This window comes from Rutidosis leptorrhynchoides, chromosome 10 (assembly GCF_046630445.1).
Source record: "Rutidosis leptorrhynchoides isolate AG116_Rl617_1_P2 chromosome 10, CSIRO_AGI_Rlap_v1, whole genome shotgun sequence".
NCBI lineage: Eukaryota > Viridiplantae > Streptophyta > Magnoliopsida > Asterales > Asteraceae > Rutidosis > Rutidosis leptorrhynchoides.
The window spans coordinates 8,192,262-8,216,547 of NC_092342.1; the positions used below are offsets into that span (position 1 = coordinate 8,192,262).

Genomic DNA, 24,286 nt, shown 5'->3' on the forward strand with positions numbered 1-24,286 from the left:
TTAACTCAACAAGGACACATTTTTAGCATTAAGAGACACGATATTTAACCTGTACATTTTGTAAGGGAGTAAGAGATTATTCCATTTAATCCAACAAAGTTTTTTACTCGAACTCGATTCTGTGCCAAAAAAGAAATTGCACCTTAAAGAAGTTTCAATTTTAACACTCTGGCGCGTGAGCATAATTATTATTATCAATCCTATAAAAACAAAGAAGTTTCTATTTTAAAAATATTTTTGTTGGTTCTTGTCACTTACCTTTTTCACTTATACTATTTTAATAGAACGTCCTTTTTCTTTCCAAAATTTTCATTTATAAATAGAAAGAGATAGTGAATGGCGTTGTACTTTTAATAATCATATCTCAAAGACTTAATCAAACCACCAATTATTGTTATGGAGTATACAAGTTGGCCGGAGAGTTTACCAAGTAACAGAACTCAAGCTATGCAAGCGCTCACACAAGGTCAAGAATTAATGGATATTCTTCGCGAGATGATTTGGATGCCGAGGATTATGATCGAGTCTAACTCCACCACCGCACAAGATGATCTAGTGGTTCAAATCCAACAAATGTTCGAGAATACTCTCTCGATCATGAGTTCTTGTAGTTCTAATAACAATTCGTTTCAATTTGCGACAAGTGAGTTGCACTCGCCGTGTAGTTCTGATGACCATAAATCAAAAAGTTCGAATGAAAGTAATTTAAAGACTTCCGTAACAACAACGAAAGTTAAAAGGGGATGCTATAAACGAAGGTACGTTTTTGTAAAGGAAAAAAAAAGGATATTTCATGTTAGAACCCAACAAAGCATTATCTTATTTTACTATAATATATGTCTACATTTTGAGAATTTTATATTTAGTTGCTAATTAATGGTTCATATATTTGGAGACATGCAGGAAAAACTCATGGACATCAACAGAAGTAGCTTCTTTTTTGGTTGACGATGGACATGCATGGAGAAAATATGGTCAAAAACATATTCAAAATTCCGAACATCAAAGGTGTCATTTTTTCTAATCTAAAGACACAAATTTCATTTTTAAATACTAAAAAGAAAAGCCTTAAATTGACAATTATGTAACTAAATGAAACAAGATAGGCTTTCCACGTACATACATACATTTGTTTGTATATTACTATATTAACTATTAGACAATAGACAAAAACTATTAAAAGTACCGGTTGTTTTCATCCTTTCACCTGTTTACCTTTTTTTTCTTCCACTTTTTTATTTTCCAAAAAAACTCCACATTTTTTTCAAATATTAAAATCGACCCCCAGGGGTAATGTGTCAAATACATATTTTCATAAAATATCTTAAATAAACGTCACTCAAATATTCAACGGGACGTCTCTTCTCGCTCGCAACGAGTTAAATTTTTCCGGCACCATTGTTAAACTCGAAATAATTTTAGGAACACAATGTCACTAACTATACGCAAAACAGACGTTTTTTAAAAAACGTTAAATATTTGAGTTACTATTCATACACGTTGATTCTGCTTTATATTTTTAAAAGTCGACAATTCCATAGCGAAATGCGGAGATGCACATATATTGTTAATTTAAATAACTTTTAAATCTTTCACTGATTATACCTTTTAGTTCGACTCGAGTTGCGCTTCAACGACATCACCATTAGCCACGAAATAATTTTACAAACTAAACGCAATAAAATACATTAAAAAACGAACTCACGCCGCGAAGTGAAGGTTTGTAAACTAGTTAAAAGTATTATTCAAAAATTGTCTACTTTACTATTTTTATTTATCTCAAACATATTGTCCTTACTCAAAATAACAACTAGTTATCATTAAAGTTTTGATAATAGCCTTTTTATTATTGGAAATGTGATATCTAAAATTGCAATTAATATATTAATTACTCTTTATAACAATTTTTTTTAATTAAAATAGCGCAATAATTGAGGGGCTAACTAGACAATTCGCTTATATATCTTAAATCAAACAAAAAACACCATAAATGAAGGACAAATTAAAAAATTCGTTTGTATATTTTAAATCAAACAAAAAACGATATAAATGAGGAGCAAATTAGACACGCATATATATCTTAAATTCAATAAAAAGTTCAATGGACAATAATTATAGGATGGAGGGAGTATATCTTACTAATTAATCTAAATCTAATATACATGTTTTGATCATATGTAGGTGCTACTATAGATGTACTTATAAGTTTGATCAAGGGTGCGAAGCAATGAAACAAGTCCAACAGATTCAAGAATATCCGCCACAGTTTAAAACGACCTACTCCGAAAACCATACTTGCAAAAATCTTCAGAGGGAACCCACAATCATTTTGGATTCATTACCTAATCCTAGAGATACCTCAATCCTTCTTAGCTTCGGGACAACGGATCAGTTCGTAGAAAAGAAACAAGTGATCAATCAACCTAATTATCGTCCCATAAAACATGAACAAAAAACAATGTGTAATTCGCGACACAATGCACAAGTTTCTTCTAAGAGCTACCCAATATGGGATTCGAACACCTTTGTTTCAAATAGTCCATTAACACAAATATCCATGACACCATCAATATTAGATCACATGAACATGATATCCACAGAGGCATATTCGTATATGGGGGCTAGTACCAATAGTGATCATGAGATGAATCATATGTTTCAAAGGGATGATTATAATGATTTTCCTTACGAGCTTTGCTTTTAGTGGGACTATTTTTAATTTCTCAAGTGTAATATATATATTTTTTAATTAATTGATAAAACACGATGCACGAAGCTCGCACATTGAATTTCAATTTTTTTGTATTTCTCAAATTAGTTGTCATAAATTAAATACGAATTAAGTGTTCAATTGAGCAGTAAAATAATAAATAATAATTAACATATAACCTGTATTTGAAAATAATTTTAAAAGTCATCATATTTTTTACACTATTAACTAAACGTTTATTAAATTCGATAATACAATAAAAATTAATTTGTTATTAATATTATTAAATATATCATTACTCACTCCGTCCTACGCCCAGTGTCATATGTTGATTTTTCATAGTCTTTTTTGTCAACTTTGAGTGTAAATATTTTTTATTTGTATTATATAATATTTGATGAAATACTTATAAAAGAATCCGCATTTAAAACTCAATTCTTTTATATATATTTTATCATATATTATATAACATAAATAAAAGTATTTACAGTCAAAGTTGACAATTAAAGACTTTAAAAAGTCAACAGTAGACACTTGTAGTGAAACAGTTAGAGTAATAATTAATTAATAAATAATTTATTAGTATTACTATTAATTAATAATAAATATTAAAATTTTAAGTATTATGTACTACGTTGTAATTCTATATAAACAAGATCGAATTCGTGCAAGAGTGCAATATGATGATGAAACAGTGATATCTTAATGTATATGTATATGCTGTATGTATATATGTATGTAACAGATAGAGATGAAGATCAGAAGCAGATAATGATGAATATAGAACACATAATCATGAACAACATCTAATCACAATTGCATTTAGATCAAGGATACAAGTTTATGTTGAGAGAGTTTTAGGTTGAATGTGTTTCTAAGGTGTAAGGGAGAGTGAACAAGTGAGGGAATGTGGCAAAGGTTAGCTTAATGGTTAAGCTAGTGAGAGTATTTATACTCTAGGACTTAATAGTGTGAATTACATGAAAAGCTTGTACAAATTGTATCTAGACTTAAGTTGGACTTAACAATCTCCCTCTTAGATGTGATTTGTACATGGTACTCTCTCGACTTTGATCCTTTTGAAGAGAATACTTGTTGAAACTTTTGTAAGATTAAGAGGTCTTATTCTTCTTGAAATTAGTTGATTTTAAAAGTTGAAATGGTAGTGATGATCATCTTGAAAATTTGATGAGAATTCTTCTTTTGAAACTCTCAAAAATTGTGAACCTTTGATGTTGATGTTGTAAAGTTTAAGTGTTGATGAATTTGTTGATAACTTCTTCTTTTGGAAGTAACCTTTTGTCTTTGTGAAAATGGTATCTGGATGATTTGAGTCAAGTTGAGAATCTTCTTCTTTTTGTGATTCTCTTAATCTTTCGTCTCTTAGTGTGCTATCTTGAGTAATTAAGAGGTTGTATTTTCTTGTCTTGTTGATGAGAGAGAGGTCTTTGTGATACGAAGCTTGAGATGTGTGATTTTCTCTTGCTCCCCCTTAATCATTGCATTCTCTTGTTCCCCATTGATTGGACAATGGTTTGTTCCTTTGAATGTTATTGACTTGATAAGATCTTCAAAATGTTGGTGCGGAAGCTTGTATAATTGGTAGGCTTTGAAATTTCTTGATGAAGATCTTGAATGCTCTTGATGAAGATCCTGATTTGGTGTTGGCCTTTGGTATTTGAGGGAGACTTAGTTTGAGCTCATGAAATCACTTCTAGAATTAGTATTAACATTTGCTTTTCTCCCCCTTAGGATGTGTTTGTGAAACGAATACATCATGAACTTGAGTTGATACAATTACAATGACAAAGTGACAATGTGTGAAAATCTAAATATGCATCGTACTGATTAACTCTGTGACCATCTCCTCCAGACGTGTTAGATGTACCAACATCGTTCTTATCATGTGTTTGCTAAGTCTCGAACCAATGCACGTTAGTAAAGAACATTTTCAATGTCTTTGAAGAAAAGAAGCGGTACATCGGAGGAGGATGGCATTGAAGATCCTAGCAATGTCGATGAAGTTGTTTGAGTCGTCGTGACGACGGGTTTTTGGGTTAATTATAGGTGGTGGAGGTTGGGGTAATGAAATGTGTCATTCACAGCAAAACCTTAGTTTTAGGTTTGCGGCACGGTACAAGTATCAAGTCCTAACAAAATCACCTCGTGTAAAAAGAGGTAAGATGGACAAGACACGGGAATTTATGTCATAAAAATTTGATCCTCATGAAAAACAGGATCTTCAGAGAACGTTTTTGGGTTTGTAAAGGTTAAGCTAATTGTTACACTAAACAGATTTAAAATGTTCATGCCAGTTGTTACACTAGGAAAGTTTTCTTTAATAAAACATTTACCGAATTTGGGAACCTCACTGGTATTGGTTGGTCCGGGAGTTACCTTAGCGGATGGTGAGGATGACTGATAACCGAAGTTTCATCCAGTGTTAGTAAGCTATCCGCCTCCATGATTAAAGTATAATGGGACTTTTGTGCGACTTTGCCGCTCGTGGTCATACCAAGCCTTCCAACTGTACCTAACACCGTAGTGTCGGTAGAAATCAAAGTAATGTAGGAAGATGTTAAATCATTGATATGTCATGAGGTGACAAATCTCTTTCAGTTGTTACACTCTCTGAGGAGTGTGTGTGGTCAGGCTTAAATTCTGATTAATCGTTAAGGAGATCATCCTTCCGGAGGTCTGATAAATTTACCAAAGAAGTGTCATATTGCCTCTCCATTGGATGAGACAGATCTCTCTCATTAAGTTAAGTCTGATCTCCACGCCTTGTTTGATGGTGAGGCTCAGCCACATCTTGTTTTTGATGTGATTTGTCAAAAGGATTTCTAGCAGATATGCAGGGTTCTTTTTCAAGGTTTTTCGAAACTCCTTCAGTCGTTCTGGACTAAAATGTCTGACATAAGCCAGAAAATTGTGTCTTAGCGGAAGACTTTACTTTCTTTTGATGTGACTTTACACCTTTATCATTTGATTATATTGAAGGTGAGCTTATTCAATAATTAATAATAGGGCAAATGGCCCGAAAGGTTAACCTAAGTTACCCAATTTGACAATCAAGGTAATCCCCAATTTGACTAAGCTCAAAAAGGATTGCAAATTGATTTTTGATCACAAAAATGATTGCGTGTTCAATTTTTTTAAAATTAAGGTAATATTCAATAAACACAAAATCTAAAATCACGAATTACTTCAAATTGAGACTTGAAACAGATTTCTAGTGCTTTATTATCATTTTTTGTGAAGCAACTAAATCCAAAACATCACGAAAAACAATGAATGGAGATGATCAAGTCGTTTGAACAACTCGAGATGAACAAGTTGATTCATTGTTTTTCATGATGTTTTGGATCTAGTTGCTTCATAGAAAATGATAATCGAAGCTCTAGGAATCTGTTTCAAGTATCAATTCGGTAGGTAAATGGTTTGGGACGAATGCAGATTGACAAGACGGACTTAGGGTTGTATATAGTGTGTAACATGACAAAGTAACCCTAAGCCCGTATATATATACAGTCTACACTCTACAGCAACAGTCGGTCGACTGACTCTGTCAGTTGGTCGACTGTTTCTGTCAGTTGGTCGACTGTCTCATATAGCAGACCGATGATCAACTTACACCGACCTACACCAATCTATCGACTGTGTGGTCAGTTTAACTATTGATTTCAACATTCACGATTATAAACCAACATTCAATAGTCAACGTACAATATTACAATGTCGGACAATATATGACTAAAATAAACGTATAAGAACATGTTGGGAAAATGAAAATATTAATCTGATGAGTCAAAAGCATTTTGCAGATTTTAGAGTCTGGAGATTTAGAGTCTGAAGTTACAGACTCTGGAATTGCTGGAGTAAACGTTTGAAGATTTCTTGAAGCAAAAGCCATAGAATATTCTGGAGATATGCTTGTTAATTAAGAAGATTTGTTTTGAAGATTTGATTTTATCTCCAGACTTGACTTCCTAGTTATTAGCAAATTTGGTTTGTTTTTAGTTTATCTTTTCCATATTTATAGCTAAGTAGTTTTAGAAATCAAATCTCCAGATTTGGTTTTGATCTGTATAAATAGGGACGTGTGCTTTTCATTCAATGCATCTTTTGGCACGATCAATATTATAAAACATATATTTCATATCGTGTTCTCTCAATTCTTGTTATTATAATTCTTATTTATTGTTTGAGTGAGAGTCTGGTGTTCATAGTTCAATTACTGTGAACTTATAGAACAAATAGAACAAGAGATTACAAATATGGACTAACATTTTACATTGAATACACACGATGCAACTTCAGGTATAGTAGGCACGTTCAATGCATTTTCTACAGTTAACCTTTCTTTTTTGTGCATTTTGATGTTTAATTCCACATAATCCACCAACTTGTTTTGATGACTACATCGATCGAAACATCGTGTTTGAGTACCATTGATCGTAGATGCATGATCACCGAACAGAATGTAATTTTGATATAATGTGCGAAAGTAAAATGCATGCACTCTTTGATTGAAAGAAATAACACCATTGGTACAAATTTAGCAAAAATGATTACATACATTTATAACATTTTAATTTATGCAATTTGTAGTAAACTATTTAATTGGTCAGCTAATAATATGGATAATTATAATTATCAAATGGGATCTCATTGAAATCATCAGTCTGATCAAATATATGGTCGATTTCATATATTGGGGAATGGATCCAAGTTAAAATCAAGTTCTCGTGTCCCGGCGGATCTAATGTAGTAATATCTTGCGACGAATAATCAAATGATAACGATTGGTTGTGTGTCGACTCTAGGGAAGAAGAGCCTTTATTGTGTTCTTCAAGTTTTACTGATTGAGAATGATGAGGGTCAACTTGTTTATTATTTTCAATGATCTCATTCGATTCGAAACTAAGAAGAATCGATGTATCGTTAATATCGTCCGAGGACTCTAGAATGATTTGTGGGCTTCTTAAATTCTTGCAAATGTGGTGTTGATGGTAGGTAATCTTATAAGTTGCCGGTTCATCTTCAATCTTTTGAACTTGTTTGGTTGCTTGACACCCTTGATCAATTTTGTAAATACACCTATAATAGTTCCTACACATGAATATAACAAAATAGTAATTGAGAACTAAAAATTGTGTTTAGTAGTTTGCCTAATTTAATGATTAAATTAAATTAAATAATAACCTTTTGTGTTTTGCATTGAGGATCTCTTTTTGACCATATTTTCTCCATTCATGTCCATCATCAGTTGATCGAGTTACTTTTGTAGATGTCCATGACCTTTTTCTACATATGTTCAAAAACAATAACTATTATTAATAGATGTCAATGAGCAACTTGCAACTTAATTAAACCATGTTTTGCAACTTGAACCTGTTCTAATCATATTTAATTTGCAACTTAATTGCAACTAGTTCCTTGAATAATCTGTATTTAGGGCAAAAAGTTTATACAAAAGATAGACAAGTTTGTTAATGAATGCCTGACATTAAATACATACATACGTACATACATACATAATTATATCTAAGTAATTAGAAACTTGCAACTTGTTACTATAATACTCTGTATTTAGCCACTTGCAACTCACCATTTGTTAACTAGGACAAAACTTATGGAGAAGACTGTCCTTGAAAGCCTAAGATTTACATACTTACATATAACTAATTAGCAACTCTTTCTTATAATACTATGCAGTTAGCAACTTGCAATGGCCTAGGGCAAATAGCTAGCTTGTGGATAAGAGACAATTAAGTTTGTTGTTGAATGGCTTATATATATTGTGCGCGCACACACACAGATACATACATACATACATACATACATACATACATAAATTTAAATCATATAAAGGAGTATCGTGTGTATATATATATATATATATATATATATATATATATATATATATATATATATATTGTTAAAAATCATAAGTATTTAATAAGTAAATATTTCTAATGAACTTTAGATAGCATTACAAAATGCTTTATGCTTGAGTTTGTAAGGCTTAGGAGGTAATTAGTTTCTGTATAGTTTCGTGATGTTTAGCTTCGTGATGCTTGGTTCCATACACTTATGGTTCCAACTTGTAACTCGAGTTTTAATAAAGTTTTTACTTGCCTTTCAAAAAAAAAAAAAAAAAAAAAATGTTAAGTCAGCAAAATCTCAATTTTAAGTCATATACTCCGTATGTTGTTAAAAATTTTAAGTATATTTAAGTATTTTTTTTTTTTTATGAAGTCTAAAATAGCATTGTAAAAAGTCAAGTCAGCAAAATCACACTTCTAGCTTTAATTATATTCAAAGATATCTCAATTTGCTTTAACAGATAATCCTTAACTTTCCAATACTAGTACTTCACGAACACTTGAACTTAGACTAATAAACATAGTATAGTACTTGGTAATCTTACCTTTGGTATGTTTAGATCGAATTCGATAAACAGATATATACAATAAAAAATGATAAATCAAATGATCAAATGATCAAATGATACATGATACATATAATATAAGAGACAATATATGCGGAGTATCATAAGAGAAAATCCATTATCCATTATTCCATCATATTATATAGTACCGAAAAGAAAATATCTATACAAACCATCATATAAATATATATATATATATATATATATATATATATATATATATATATATATATATATATATATATATATATATATATATATATATATATATATATATATAGTTATGTTATAAGATTTGGGCATACCTATTATAGCACTCTCTTTTATTTTTTACAGGTTTTACCGGCCTGTCGATGTCGTTCAATCTCCTGCAATTCAAACTATTATCGGAATACATATCATGAATCGGGATCTGATGGACAGGGTTGACAATATTATAACCGTTGTTGATGATTGAAAATGCATCGTCATACATTTCAGGCGCCGATTGATTATGGATGAAATTTTTTGATATTTGACCAAAGTCGTTACAGTTTGACGATGAAAAAAAATCAGAGAACTTATGGGTAAGATCTTGGCCTTGAATGAAATTATGGTTGCTTGATGAACTCTCAGGCCAGTTTGAATAACAGTACTCCATATTTATTATTATTTAAAAATAAATAATACGGAGAATAAAGTAATAAACTGATTCAAATATGGTAATGTTCAACAGGTTTGGTATGAACTAGGAATATTTGGAGTGTGATCCACATAGCACATTCATTCATAGTATTTATATACGGAAAAAAATTAGATATCCATCAGTGTTTAGTACTATAATTAATTAATCTATTATTGATAATTAATAGTAATAACTTACACAAATAAACGATTCAAAGAGGTGACGTTTCCACGGCCCCATTGGCTGACGTAAGCGTAATGTTATACGGAGTAATAAAATGCTCCGAATACGATATAGCCAATTTTGTAAAAATAAAAAATGAAAAGGTGATCAAGTTACTATTGTGTATTAGTTATCAAGTTTTATTTTTCTTTTTTGAAAAGCAAGATATTATTAATCACACCAAAAGATTAGTTATCATTTCTTTGTTGAAAAATCATGTGTACTTTTACCAAATCAGATTAACGCAGCGAATAGATAAAATAATAATGAATTATTATTTTATAAACTATTTACAAAATTAAATATTAATATATTTAAATTTAATAAAACATGCACATAATTAACGATCCTAAAGATCCAGTTACACCACTAATAATTGTCAAAATATGTAATTCACAAAGTGAGTAAACGATATACCTTTCTTGAAGAAACTGATTGAAGGAGAGAAACCTACGATCAAAAATATGACCGTCTCTTTGGATAGTCCACACTACACTTTCAGACAATGCTAATGGATGCTAGTCCAAACTCAAGTAATTTATTATAATAATCAAATTATTATAATAAATCTTTAATGGAGTACTTGAAAACCGTTTCGCTTGAATTTGAGATCAGTCACTTAAAAGGTACTTCAATTCAAGTTTGAGTGTTATCACATAAATTAAAAGTCTTTCTCACTCTCTCTATATGTGTCGACCAAAAAATGAAATAATATCAATCCACACTTGCAAAAGAGAGGAATATATAGTACTTTTTAAAAAACACACCCGTGAACCTTTTTTATTGAATTATAGTCACTATATTAACCCGTGAATCTTTTACTTTTTGAAAGAATCAAAGATAGGATATTGTATTCGATTTCTATATCGGATGTAATATCATAAAGTCGTATTTCTCAAATACTCCAGGGGTATGTTATGTAACTTATAATTAATAATTTCTATCATGTTGCTTTCATGTGAATAGTAAATTAATTAATTTCGTTTCATTTACTATTCATATGAATAGTAAATGAATTAATTTCGATTTACTATTTTGTTACTTGAGTAATATATATCCATCATATATATATTTTATTTGACATCTCGGTGTATATATGTGTGACCCCGAAGGCTCAAATGAAGTTGGCCATATAGTTATATGTTATACCTTGCACATTAATCCTATAGACTCTCACTTGTGCATGGTACAACACCAAGTAACTATATAAACAATGGTAAGCGTCTAGCAACACGTCATTGTCCCCAAATTCATGTGAGGATAGTTTCTCGAAACTGTTTATGGTAAGTTTTAAATGTCATTCGTCCTTTTATTTCAGATACTTTAGTTAAACTTGAGATGTGGATCATCGGTCATTCTCATTTGTTTAACAATTTTGTTTCTCGATCTTAGAACTGAATTAGATCACCAAATTAATTAAGTATCATCTTAATTACATCTGGGTGCGGTCACACAAATATCTTATTCATTCATCGAGGAGCTCAAAAAGTATCTAACTCCAAACATTTTAGAGGAACAAATCCTATATTGCATACAGGTGTCTATCACGAGCTTTACATTATACCCAATAATTGCCTTTATAATAGCCTTATTTAGGACAGCATTTAACCATATCAAAGTACAATGCTACACTCATTAAGACGGGCGTACATCTCAAGTCTAAGGACACAAAGACATAATCACTAAAAGATTCACTACTGACTACGATCCATGTAGTGACATCTCATGGTTGGGTCATTCCAATATTCATCATCAATGAATACATATGAATTTTGGTCTCAACAAGTTAACTATTCATCATCAATGAATATAACCAAAATTTCACATTAATCTTAATTCATGTTATTCCCATAACATGACCGATTATGGAAATTTTGAATAATCAACAATTATTCATGGATTAACACATGCTAATATAGAACACAGTGATATAAATGAAAATGATCATACCAACTATATATCAATTCATTAATATAAAACTGCTTAATGTTCCAAAAATATTCAAATACTAAATTACACATGAAAAATATCAGCAGCATAACGAAGTCCAGTATTACTAGAATGATCATCATGCTTGTTGTGCATCATGGGCTTCATGAACGGGTCAGTCACATTATCATTTGTATGAACCTTTAAGAATACTAATATCATTCCTCTTAATGACTTAATGAATGTAGTCAAACTTTTGAAGAATGTGCCAGATATTTTTATGTACATGTGATTCTTTCAAAAGTATATTAACACTCGAACTATCACAGTACATATTATAGAAGATTAAATGTTGTGTACTACTCTGAGTATAATAAAAAACTTCCTTATCCAGACAGCTTTCTGAGCAGCTTCTCAGTCAACAATGTATTCTGCTTTTGTTGTAGATTGTTCAATAGTGCTCTGCCTAGAGCTCTTCCAATCAACTGTCTTGCAATGTGACTGGATCGAGAATCATCTTGATCAGTGATGTTATGCGAGGTGTATATAAAATAGTTATTAATTTTAGCAGAAAACACTATTAAATACGATACAATTTTACACAAGATATTTATTTATTTATAGAATGGATATACTTAAACCTTGCTACAACACTTATAGGCAGTGTACCTAATCGTACAGTAGTGTAGTTTTTAGTAAGTCCGGTTCGTTCCACAGGGAAATCTTTAAACAAAGCTCAACGCTATATTAGTTTACTTTTATAAAAATACAAACATATATATATAAGTAATATTATTATTATAAAGGGGGGTTTTTACCGTTTAATGACCGGTTTGTCGATTTTAAAACTTTAGTCGCAGTTAAAACCTAATGTAAAATATAAAATAAATACAAGACTTAAATTAAAGCGTAAAGTAAATAATGATAATGAAATTGCGAATAATAAAAGTGCGATAAAATAAAATTGCGATAATTAAAAAGTACGATAATTAAAAGTGCGATTAAATAACAAAAAATGCGATAATTAGAAGTGCAATATAAAATAAAGGAAATTAAATATGAAATAAAAGAATTATGCTTATTTAAACTTCCGTAATCATGATGTTTGACGTGTTGATTTTAGTTTTATGCCCCATGGGTTAATTGTCCTTTGTCCTGGATTATTTAATATGTCCGTCTGGTTTTTGTCCATAACAGTCCATCAGTCATAAATATAAAGTGCGAGTGTCCTCGTCAAATTATTCTTATACCCGAAGTTAAATATTCCAACTAATTGGGGATTCGAATTGTAACAAGGTTTTAATACTTTGTTTAATGAATACACCAGGTTATCGACTGCGTGTAAACCAAGGTTTTACTACTTTGTTAACAATTACACCAATTACCCTTGAATGTAATTTCACCCCTGTTTTAATTATTCTAGTGGCTATTAATCCATTCCCGTGTCCGGTTAAATGAACGATTATTCGTACATATAAATACCCCGCCCATCGTGTCCGATTGAGTGTATATGGTAATTTATAGGGACGCCCAATTGTAAATCTTTATATTAACATTAACAAACTTTCATTTAGTTAAACAAATATAAAGCCCATTAATAGCCCATAGTCTAATTTCCACAAGTGTCGTTCTTTTATCCAAACCCCAATTATGGTACAAAGCCCAATTACCCAATTTTAGTAATTAGCCCAACATCATGATTACTTCGTTTTAAATAAGCATAATAATAACTTAGCTACGAGACATTAATGTAAAAAGGTTGAACATAACTTACAATGATTAAAAATAGCGTAGCGTTACACGGACAGAATTTCGACTTACACCCTTACAACATTCGCTAACATACCCTTATTATTAGAATTAAAATTAAAATTAAAATATAAATTATATATATATATATATAAATTTTACGTATGATAAGAGAAGAAAAAGATATGAATTGTGATCAGAATTCGGTTGGCTTTATAGGGAATTTCGATTTTTGGGGCTCCGCGACTCGCGGCCCTTTTGGCCTTCAAACTCCGCGAGTCGCGGAGGATGAATTTACAGCTCACACCCTTGGAGTCTTTCTCTGCCGACGGTTTTATAATATATATATAATATATATATAATTAATATAATTAATTATATATTATATTATATTTATATGCATAGTTAATTTGTAATTTTTAGTCCGTTGCGTCGAGCGTTGAGAGTTGACTCTGGTCCCGGTTCCGGATTTTCGAACGTCCTTGCGTACAATTTTATATTTTGTACTTTGCGTTTTGAATCTTGTACTCTTGTAATTTCGAGACGTTTCTTATCAATAATTGGAACCTTTTTGATTGTCTTTTGTTCTTTTGAGCTTTTTGGTCGTTTGCGTCTTTAATTCGTCGAATCTGTCTTTTGTCTTCACCTTTTATTATTTAAACGAATATCACTTGTAAATAGAACAATTGCAACTAAAAGCTTGTCTTTCTTGAGGAATAATGCTATGAAATATATGTTCGTTTTTAGCATTATCAAATATTCCCACACTTGAGCGTTGCTTGTCCTCAAGCAATATCGTCTTGAAATACTAGAATCACTTTTTTATTCTTCACACTTTGTACATCAGTGATTTCTATACGGCGGTATAAACAATGGTAGTAACGATATGGTTTACAGTCCCACATGACTATAAAAATTTAGATCCATTAAGGAAATTGGATCTTTATGAAAAAATTTGATCTTTTGAAAATTAAATCTAGTTTTTACCCTAGATAAGTTTTCCGGGATAACCCTTTACCGGTGTTTGCAAAATATTTTTGTGGGTTTGGTGGGTTTCAGATTTGAAAATTTTAGCTCAAAACTTGCTGTTTTGTGTCACCCACTTGCTAACCTTGTATTTGGAAAGCAACACGTCCAGTTTACTTGTCCCGTATATTACCTTTCGGTAAACTACCGTCCGGTTGTAAAGGAAAGCGTTGAACAAGCAACTGTTAAGGCAATGTCCCCTGACATGCTTTTGATTATGGTCTATAACGTGTCGGACGCAATTACTATCCTTGGTAGGAGCAATAGTAAAGCTCACCCTTATAATTTTTCGGTCTGGCACAAGGTCCTGTCTTTGACCACTATGCAACCACCGTTCTTACGGTTGATACCCGATTTAGTTCAGGTGACCTAATGAATTCCAGGTGAATTCCTAGGATTTTACGTTCAATGGTAATGAACGCATTGAAAATAGGGTTTTCAGAAAACAAATCGGTTTGTAATTTTGATCAAAATATTTTCTCGTTTAAGCTCGAGTTTAGATATCATCGAATTCCATGAGTTTGTAATTCTCAATCTTTAAGGTCAATCTCTAGGATTGAGTAATATCAGTCTTAAAAGCTGATTTTTAATCTTTAAGGAGATTATCCTTTCTGGGGATCTGATTCATTAGTCTTATCCAGCTAATTTGCATGGTGCCCCCCCCCATTGTACGAGATAAATCCTTCTCATGGTTAGGATAAATCTGACCACTTGGCGACCCTGTTTAATGCTGAGGTCCGTGGATTTCCTACTGATTTTAGTGATGACTTTTCTAGATTTTTCGTCAACCTACAGCTGGTCTGGACGACAACTTCATGACCTAAATCAAGAAGCGCGTTTCTTTTTCGGAAGACTTTACTTCCTTTTAGTGATGGAATTGATTCATCGTGTAGATCCATCTCTTCTTTTCTTTCATCGGGTAAAACAGTTTAGTTTAGTCCAAAGCAAAAGTATTTTCAGTTATTTGTTACAGATATATGTGACATATGTTTAAGATAACTTGGTAAATTTTCCCACACTTGGCTTTTATTTTCCTTTTTATCGTCCTCTATTCCATTTTAAATGAATTTTAACATTTTAGTTTGTTTCTTAATTTATGTCCTTTCCGAGGTAACAATAATTTCGGTGTTAAAACCTAGTTTTATCGTTCATAAATATGTATAAACATGATTTTGAATTCATTTAATTGAAAATTTTGAAAAATTTTACTAGAATTGGGTAGTCAGTATATAAGACAAGGGCTGTTCTTTTTTATCAGAGAGCACTAGATTCTAATACAACTACTGCTTTACTAGTATTTTTAATGGTAACCAAGTGTTTAAGATAAAAATTTTAAAATCCGAAAGAATTTAACCCCTTCCCACACTTAAGATCTTGCAATGCCCTCATTTGCAAGAAATCAGTAACAATTTAAATTATTGAGGGTGATTAGTGTGAAAATGATTAAATTTTTACCAAAGTTTCCAATTATATTGGCGTTTGTTTGCTGAATGATAAATGGTGCACATCATTTGTTCATTCCGTCTTGTTGTTATTTCACATATATTTTGCATCTTGTCGTCAAAATTACTTGCTTTTGCTGAACTTAATGCCAGTCTTTGAAAATGCGTTGTTTTACCCTGTTGTGTACATAAGATAAACTGCAAACATATATACATATTTTTGAAGTTTGGTTTATTACCCCACATTCAAAAATTATTAAAATCTAAGAATAAAAGTTAGATAATTATAAAAATGATTACAATATTAACAAAAGTATTAAACGTATCAATAATTACAAATTACAAAATAATAAAAAATAATAAGTAAACTAAGGATGATATTGGTACCAATAGGGGTTCCAGGCATAACCATAAGTGCTATAGAATGCTTCGGCAGGGTCATACGTAGGATATGGTGGCTGCATCTCTATAGACCAAGGAGGGAAGATGGGTTTCGGTGTAGGAATATAGTTTCTACCTATATGTTGGCAATGAGCTATGATCTGGTTCTGATGAACTTGCCAATCTTCAAATGCTCTCTGTCTAGCATTTTCGTATTCCTGAGAAGCTATAAACCTATGCATTTCTTGCATCTCATTCCCCCCTCCTACATTACCTTGCTGCTGGTTTCTCTCCACCTGTGGATGTCTACCATGGTATCGTACTGCGGCGTTATTTCGCCTCTTCAAAACTTTCGCACCATGGTATACATTTAAACCTATAGTATCGCGGGGTTCCGGTTCTTCTACTAATAATCCTCCCCGACTTATATCCACACCGAGATATTCACCAATCAAAGTAATAAAAATGCCACCTCCTATTATGCTATGTGGTCGCATCCCCCGAACCATAGCTGATAAATAATAACCCACACAATATGGTATACTTACAGCGCTTTGTGGGTCTCGAATACACATATGGTAAAACAAATCCTGTTCATTTACTTTTTCTTTGTTCTTACCCCTTTGTGTAATCGAATTAGCTAAAAACCTATGTATCACTCTTAATTCGGCTCTATCTATATCCAAATAAGAGTAATTTCCCCCTTTGAAACGGTGATGGCTTGTCATTTGACTCCACACACCGTGTGTATCAAAATTCTCATCTATCTTTCTACCGTTTAGTATCAATCCTCTACAATCGGCAGACGCTAACTCCTCAGGCGTATATATACGTAAAGCCTGAGCCATGTCTAGTAAAGACATGTGGCGCATCGAACCGCCTAACAAAAATCTAATAAAAGAACGATCGGTTAAACTAGCTACCCGATCATTCAACTCTATACTACATAACAATTCTTCACACCATACTTTATATACAGGTCTACGTATGGTGAATAAACATATCCAGTCATTAAAAGAAGAATTACCATACCTCTGTACAAGTAATTCCCTAATTGGCCCGGCCAATTCTACAGCTTCTAAGGGTCCCCATTCTATGACCCTCGGTACCTCAACAACCTTAGAATGAAGAGTATGCAAACCCCGTTGATATTTTGGATAATCTATCCAAAGTCTGTCAAATCTCAGGTTCGGGTGCAACTCTTCCAAGTGCATATCAGAAAAGGTCATGACTGGATGAGGTATATCCTGCTTGTAGTAGTTATCCACCTCCTGTTGTTCCAAATTCTCAACAGGAGCATTGCGGGCTTGGGATGAAGATTCACCCCTTTCATTCTGCAAAACACATGTTTATAAAATTTTTTGTGCATCCAAATATACATTAGTGTCAGCAAAATTATCAATCAAAATAATTACAATGACATTATCAATTTATATCAAACTTAAGCTCTTTTTCACATTTTTATCAAATCTACACTTTTTCAAATAAGCATATACGAAAATGTTCGCCAAGTTCATAAGCATTCAACTCAAATAACATGTCAAAATAATCATTACTAGCAATTAAACAAGTCTCAAATGGCATTATCTTTCAAAAATCAAGTTCATGAATTTTAGACTTGAAAAAGTCCACTTTAATTCTCAAAATCATGTTTAGGCTCATAGTTTGGATCATTTAACTACCTAGACATGTTACACTACTCAATTTAGCAACAATTCATGACAAAAATCGGCCATAACCTGTTTATATCAAAAAGCCCCAAATTGCTCAAGAACACAAACCCTAGATTACTCAAAATTTGAAGTTTAAGGCTTCTAATCATGTTAAACAGCATCAATCTAGGTTATACAAGCATAATACATAAACAATTTAAGCCTAATTACACTAAAAAGCATCAAAATCAAATTGGGGAAAAAATAGCTCAAGAACACCAAATTTCGGATTAAATGGTGTTTAGGTGTAGAAATTTACCGTTTTTCTTGAGTAATTCTTAGATAGCATCCTTCTCAACATGATTTTAGCAAAAAATTTGGTGATTAACGGTTAAAAATTGGGATTTTTGGGGTGTTTTTGGGTGGTTTTTCGGGGTTATGTTCGCAGTATTTTTGGGTGTGGAGTGTGAAACTGAGCTGTTGCAGCTCTTATTTTTTTTTCTGTAATCCGGCCCCTCCGCGAGTCGCGGGGATTTACCCTCCAAACTCCGCGAGTCGCGGAGTTTGGTATATTTTTTTTTTTTTTTTTTTATAATCATTAACTTATTAAAACAATTAAGTAATTAATTTTAAAATTTTGTTTCCCTTGTTATTTAGGACGAGGTCGTTTCAGATCGATGTCCTAGTCCGTCCTTCGACAAAATTTTAAAATTTGTCTTTTTGTAGCGATTGTTTTAAAAGCTAAGATTTTTTTGGGTTTTTTTTTTTTCAATGTTTTTGGCATACTTTAATTCAATAAGATTAAAAATAATGATAATAAAAGTTCTCGTCCCTCCCTCGGGTAAAGCAATTTCGGTTCAAAGACCTAGTCTTCAACTTACGACGAATTTTAAAAATCATATTCTTAACTTAATGAGATAAAGTAAATTTTTGTTTTTAAATTCACACAACTTAAATATAAAATTCAAAATTAAAAATTAAAAATTAAAAATTCACACCAAACTTAAAATTTGAAATGCATAAAATTAAAATTTCATATTTTAAAAATTAAAAATTCACACCAAACTTAATTTAAAAATTCATATTATAAATTCATACCAAACTTATATTAATTTTTCAAATATTTATAATTTTAAAAATATTGTTTTTACAAAGTTTACAATATTAATTTAAGATTTAAATATTAATTTTAAAAACATGGTAAAAATAAAATTAAAAATCTTTTTGTCTTTTTATCCCACTTTAATCAATCAAATATTATCAAAAATATGCGCCCCTCTTTTCGGTAAAGTAATTTCGGTTACAAGACCTAATTTAACTCATGACGAATTTTTGAAATATTTTGGGTTGATTGATTAAAGATATTTATACCTTAAGAATAAACGTTAAATTTCGCAGTGATGTAATAAATTTTTGAATGATATCAATAATTTCGGTCGCCAAACCTAATTTTATTCAATACCAATTTAATACTTTTTAGCGAACAAATTAGCGTTTATTATCAAAAGGTTAAAAATAAAAATAAAAATAAAAACTGTACAGACATACCTGTGAAATAGATTTCTTAGTTATATGATCTATCCCATTCATAAGATAGTCGGTTTAATTGATTTTCCATGGCTACATAGGCGTAACCTCGAGCATTCAGTATCTTTTCTTCTAAACATATGAACGGTCCGTCTCTGCATAAAGTAACAAATTCGGTATTTGAATAGGTTTGATTATTTGAACATTTACCTCCATGTGACCATTTTCCGCATTTGTGACATCTTTCTAGGTGTCATGCTCTTCTTTTCGCTGCGGATTTTGATTTTCCTTTACCAAATTGTAACTTATTATCTTCGCATCTGGATTCTTTTCTAACTCCGTCCATTCTTTCTCTGATTACTGATACTATTTCACTCGGTAGTATGTCATTATTACGTTTAGTGATCAAAGCGTGTAGCATTAGACCATGGTTTAGTTCACAGGCAGTCTTCATTTCGTAAAAACCTAAAAAAATAAAAATTCAGAATGGGGAGAGAAGACTAGTTCTTTAGGGTCTGCTAGGGAAAGACCATTCGGGTTCCATTTTCGAGAACTACACGAAAACAGACAATCTAACTCTAACAGAAATACATATTATCCTTTAAAGACTTGATTCTCCCCACACTTAGTTAGCTGTGGTGTCGAAATTGTGATTAACTTCGTTGTCGACTTCCATCGGACCATGTATGTAATGTTTAACTCTGTGACCATTAACTTTAAATTCAATCCCATTTGAATTTATTAATTCTATCGTTCCGTATGGGAAAACTCTTTTGACTATGAATGGTCCAGACCATCTTGATTTCAATTTTCCAGGAAATAGCTTGAATCGTGAATTGAAAAGAAGAACTCTGTCTCCTTCTTTAAATTCTTTTGAACTTCTGATTCTTTTATCATGCCATTTCTTCGTTCTTTCTTTATAGATTAACGAATTTTCGTATGCTTCATGTCTTAATTCTTCTAATTCGTTTAGTTGACTTAATCGTAGACGTCCGGCTTCATGTAAATCAAGATTACATGTCTTCAAAGCCCAAAATGCTTTGTGTTCAATTTCTACTGGAAGATGACATGCTTTTCCATAAACAAGTCTAAAAGGTGTGATTCCAATTGGAGTTTTGTAGGCTGTTCTAAAAGCCCAGAGTGCATCCTCCAATTTAATGGACCATTCCTTCGGATTTGATCCTACGGTTTTCTCTAGAATACGTTTTAAAGCTCGGTTGGTATTTTCAACTTGTCCACTTGTTTGTGGATGATATGCGGTGGAGATTTTATGAGTTACTCCATATCTTTTAAGAACTTTCTCAAGTTGATTATTACAGAAATGAGTACCCCGATCACTTATTAAAGCTTTCGGTGTTCCAAACCTTGCAAAAAGACGTTTTAAAAAGTTGACTACAACTCGTGCATCGTTAGTTGGGAGAGCTTGTGCTTCTGCCCATTTAGATACATAATCAATGGCTACGAGTATATATAGATTATTATGAGATTCTGGAAATGGACCCATAAAGTCAATACCCCAAATGTCAAATACTTCACATACTTGGATGACATTTTGCGGCATTTCATCACGTTGACTTATTTTTCCGGCCCTTTGACATGCATCACAGGATTTGCAAAGAAGGTGTGCGTCTTTGTAAATTGTAGGCCAATAGAATCCAGCTTCATAAACTTTTCTTGCTGTTAGTTGAGGCCCATAATGCCCTCCTGTTGGTCCTGTGTGACAATGGTTTAAAATTTTACTAGCTTCATCTCCAAATACACATCGGCGTATTATTCCATCGGGACAACTTTTAAACAGATGTGGATCTTCCCAGAAATAGTGTTTTATATCACTGAAGAATTTCTTTCGTCTTTGGTACGATAATCCTTTTTCAAGGAATCCACAAACTAAGTAGTTTGCTGATGATGTAGCGTGAGGGTACGAAATAGTATTATTTTTAATACAAAATACTACAAAATATGACACAAGTTTTATTAATTTACGGATGGGATATACCTAAACCTTGCTACAACACTATAGGCAGTGTACCTAATCGTAGAGTAGTGTAGTTTTTAGTAAGTCCGGTTCGTTCCACAGGGAGCTGGTGATACTTACTATATTTTTAACTATATTTATACAAAATATATATAATTATATAAGTAGTAATATTATTATAAAAGGGGGGTTTTACCGTTTAATGACCGGTTTGTCGATTCTATATTTTAAGCGTAAAGATAAATGACGATAATTAAAGTGCGTAAAATAATGACAATAAATAAAATGACAGTAAATAAAATTGCGAGTAATAAAATGACAGTAAATAAAGATACGATGAGAAATATAATAAAAGAATTATGCTTATTTAAACTTCCGTAATCATGATGTTTGACGTGTTGATTTTAATTTATTACCATGGGTTAATTGTCCTTTGTCCTGGTTTATTTGATACGTCTATCTAGTTTTTGTCCATAATAGTCCATCGGTCATAAAAATAAAGTGCGAGTATCCTCGTCAAATTACCCTTATACCCGAAGTCAAATATTCCAACTGATTAAGGATTTAAACTGTGACGCAGTTATCACTTCTGTCAACAATTACACCAGTTATCACTGTATGTAATCCACCCCTGTTTCAATTAGTTTATGAATATTAATTCATCCACTTGATCAGAATGAATAATCAATTACCCAACCCAATTGATTAATTAAATGATTATAACAGATTCCATATGAACATCACTAAATAGGACAACCATAATCATTATTAATTATTAGGTTAATTAATTTGAAGATAGGTTCGACAGACTCCAATGAGTTGTCACTCAATTAGACAATACCCCCCATCTATTAATAGTCAATAGTTCAATTTCAACAAGTGTCGGTCTTTTTCCCAAACCTTAATTATGGTCCAAAGTTCAATAACCCCTTCTTAATATTTTAGCCCAACATCACGATTACTTCGGCTCAAATAAGCATAATAATAACTTAGTTACGATACATTAATTTAAAAAGGAAGAACATAACTTACAATGATTATTTATAGCGTAGCGTTACACGGACAGAGTTTCAACTTACACACTCAAACGATCTCTATCATAAATCTTATTATTATCATAATTTAAACTTAAAATTAAGATTATTGTTATATCTTATTACATTAACATTATGATAGAGATATAGAATATAGATATTGATAATTGATATTGATATTTGATCGGATAAAAAAAAAAAATAGAAAAGTTGATCGAAAAAAGGTCTCTCTAATTTTGATCGTCAATCATCCTTTTATAGCGAAATTAGAAATTGATTTTTCATTTACGACCCCTGAACTATGCTCAATTAACAACTTTTTATTATTTAATATTATTCTTATTATGAATTATTTAAATATTATATTTTATTCTTGTGCATAGTTGACTCGTAATTTTTACACCGTTGCGTCGAGCGCTGAAAGTTGGTTCATGTCCCGGTTTCGGATTTTCGAACGTCCTTGCGTACTATTTAATATCTTGTACTTTGCGTTTTGTAACTTGTACTCTTGTCATTTTTAGACGTTCTTCATCAATAATTTGAACCTTTTTTATTGTATCTTGTACTTTTGAGCTTTTTGGACCTTTGTGTCTTCAATTCGTCGTTTTCGCCTTTTGTCTTCGCACTTATTTAAAATAAACGAATATTACTTGAAAATGGAACAATTGCAACTAAAATCTTGTCTTTCTTGGGGGATTTTGCTATGAAATATATGTTCCTTTTTAGCCTTATCAATATCCCCACACTTGAGCGTTGCTTGTCCTCAAGCAATACAGTCTTGAAATAATATAATACATCACACGAATCACTTCTTTATTCTTCACACTTTGTACATCAGTGATTTTGATAGAGCGGTATAAACAATGATATTAACAATAGAACCATGGTTAAAGGTGGGTGTGTCATCCACAGTTGCCTTGGGTTTAGGTCAACGACACTTACAATCAAATAGCCGATTTACTTTCGGTTTCCAAAGCAAAGTGCACATTTGAAAGGCGGTTTACAGTCCCACATGACTATAAAAATGTAGATCCTTTAGGAAATTGGATCTTTATGAAAACATTTGATCTTTTAAAAATTCAAGCTAGATTTTACCCTAGACAAGTTTTCTGATTTGACCCACCATCGGTGTTGCAAAATATATTTGTGGATCAATATTTTGGCTAAAAACATTTAGGTTCGTGTAATCCACTGCTATCCCGGTATCGGAAAGCACACATCCAATTTACTTGTTCCGTATATTACCTTTCGGTAAACTACCGTCCGGTTGTAAAGGAAAGCGATGAACAAGAAACTGTTAAGGCAATGTCCCGTGACATGCATTTGATTATGGTCTAAAAACGTGTCGGATGCTAGTACTATCCTTGGTAGGAGCAATAGTAAAGATCATCCTATAATTTTTCGGTCTGGCACAAGGTCCTGTCTCCGACCATGCTATGCAACCACCGTTCTTACGGTTGACACCCGATTTGGTTCAGGTGACCTAATGAATTCCAGGTGAATTCCTAGGATTTTACGTTC

General features: G+C 31.9%; 2 protein-coding genes across 2 annotated transcripts; one reads left to right on the forward strand and one right to left on the reverse strand.

Annotated features, from left to right (window-relative positions):
- The first annotated feature begins 396 nt into the window (after window positions 1-396).
- On the forward strand, window positions 397-2,704 carry LOC139869993 (probable WRKY transcription factor 70). Its single transcript, XM_071857850.1, has 3 exons — window positions 397-758; window positions 904-1,008; window positions 2,182-2,704. The coding sequence occupies exons 1-3, from the start codon at window positions 397-399 to the stop codon at window positions 2,702-2,704; spliced, it is 990 nt and encodes a 329-aa protein (XP_071713951.1).
- Window positions 2,705-7,341: 4,637 nt separating this feature from the next.
- LOC139869994 (probable WRKY transcription factor 38) lies at window positions 7,342-9,893 on the reverse strand. The gene is made up of 3 exons (XM_071857851.1): window positions 9,470-9,893; window positions 7,916-8,017; window positions 7,342-7,822 (listed from the first exon to the last, which is right to left on the reverse strand). Exons 1-3 carry the CDS (start codon window positions 9,802-9,804, stop codon window positions 7,342-7,344), a joined length of 918 nt encoding a protein of 305 aa, XP_071713952.1. The 5' UTR covers window positions 9,805-9,893.
- Window positions 9,894-24,286: the final 14,393 nt, after the last annotated feature.

Coding starts and splice junctions, on each gene's coding strand:
- LOC139869994 (XM_071857851.1), bottom strand. CDS start 9,804: ATGGAGTACTGTTATTCAAACTGGCCTGAGAGTTCATCAAGCAACCAT. Junction 8,018..9,469: donor AAAAGAGAGTGCTATAATAG/GTATGCCCAAAT, acceptor GAACATATGTAG/AAAAAGGTCATGGACATCTA. Junction 7,823..7,915: donor CTCAATGCAAAACACAAAAG/GTTATTATTTAA, acceptor ATTCATGTGTAG/GAACTATTATAGGTGTATTT.
- LOC139869993 (XM_071857850.1), top strand. CDS start 397: ATGGAGTATACAAGTTGGCCGGAGAGTTTACCAAGTAACAGAACTCAA. Junction 759..903: donor AGGGGATGCTATAAACGAAG/GTACGTTTTTGT, acceptor GGAGACATGCAG/GAAAAACTCATGGACATCAA. Junction 1,009..2,181: donor CAAAATTCCGAACATCAAAG/GTGTCATTTTTT, acceptor GATCATATGTAG/GTGCTACTATAGATGTACTT.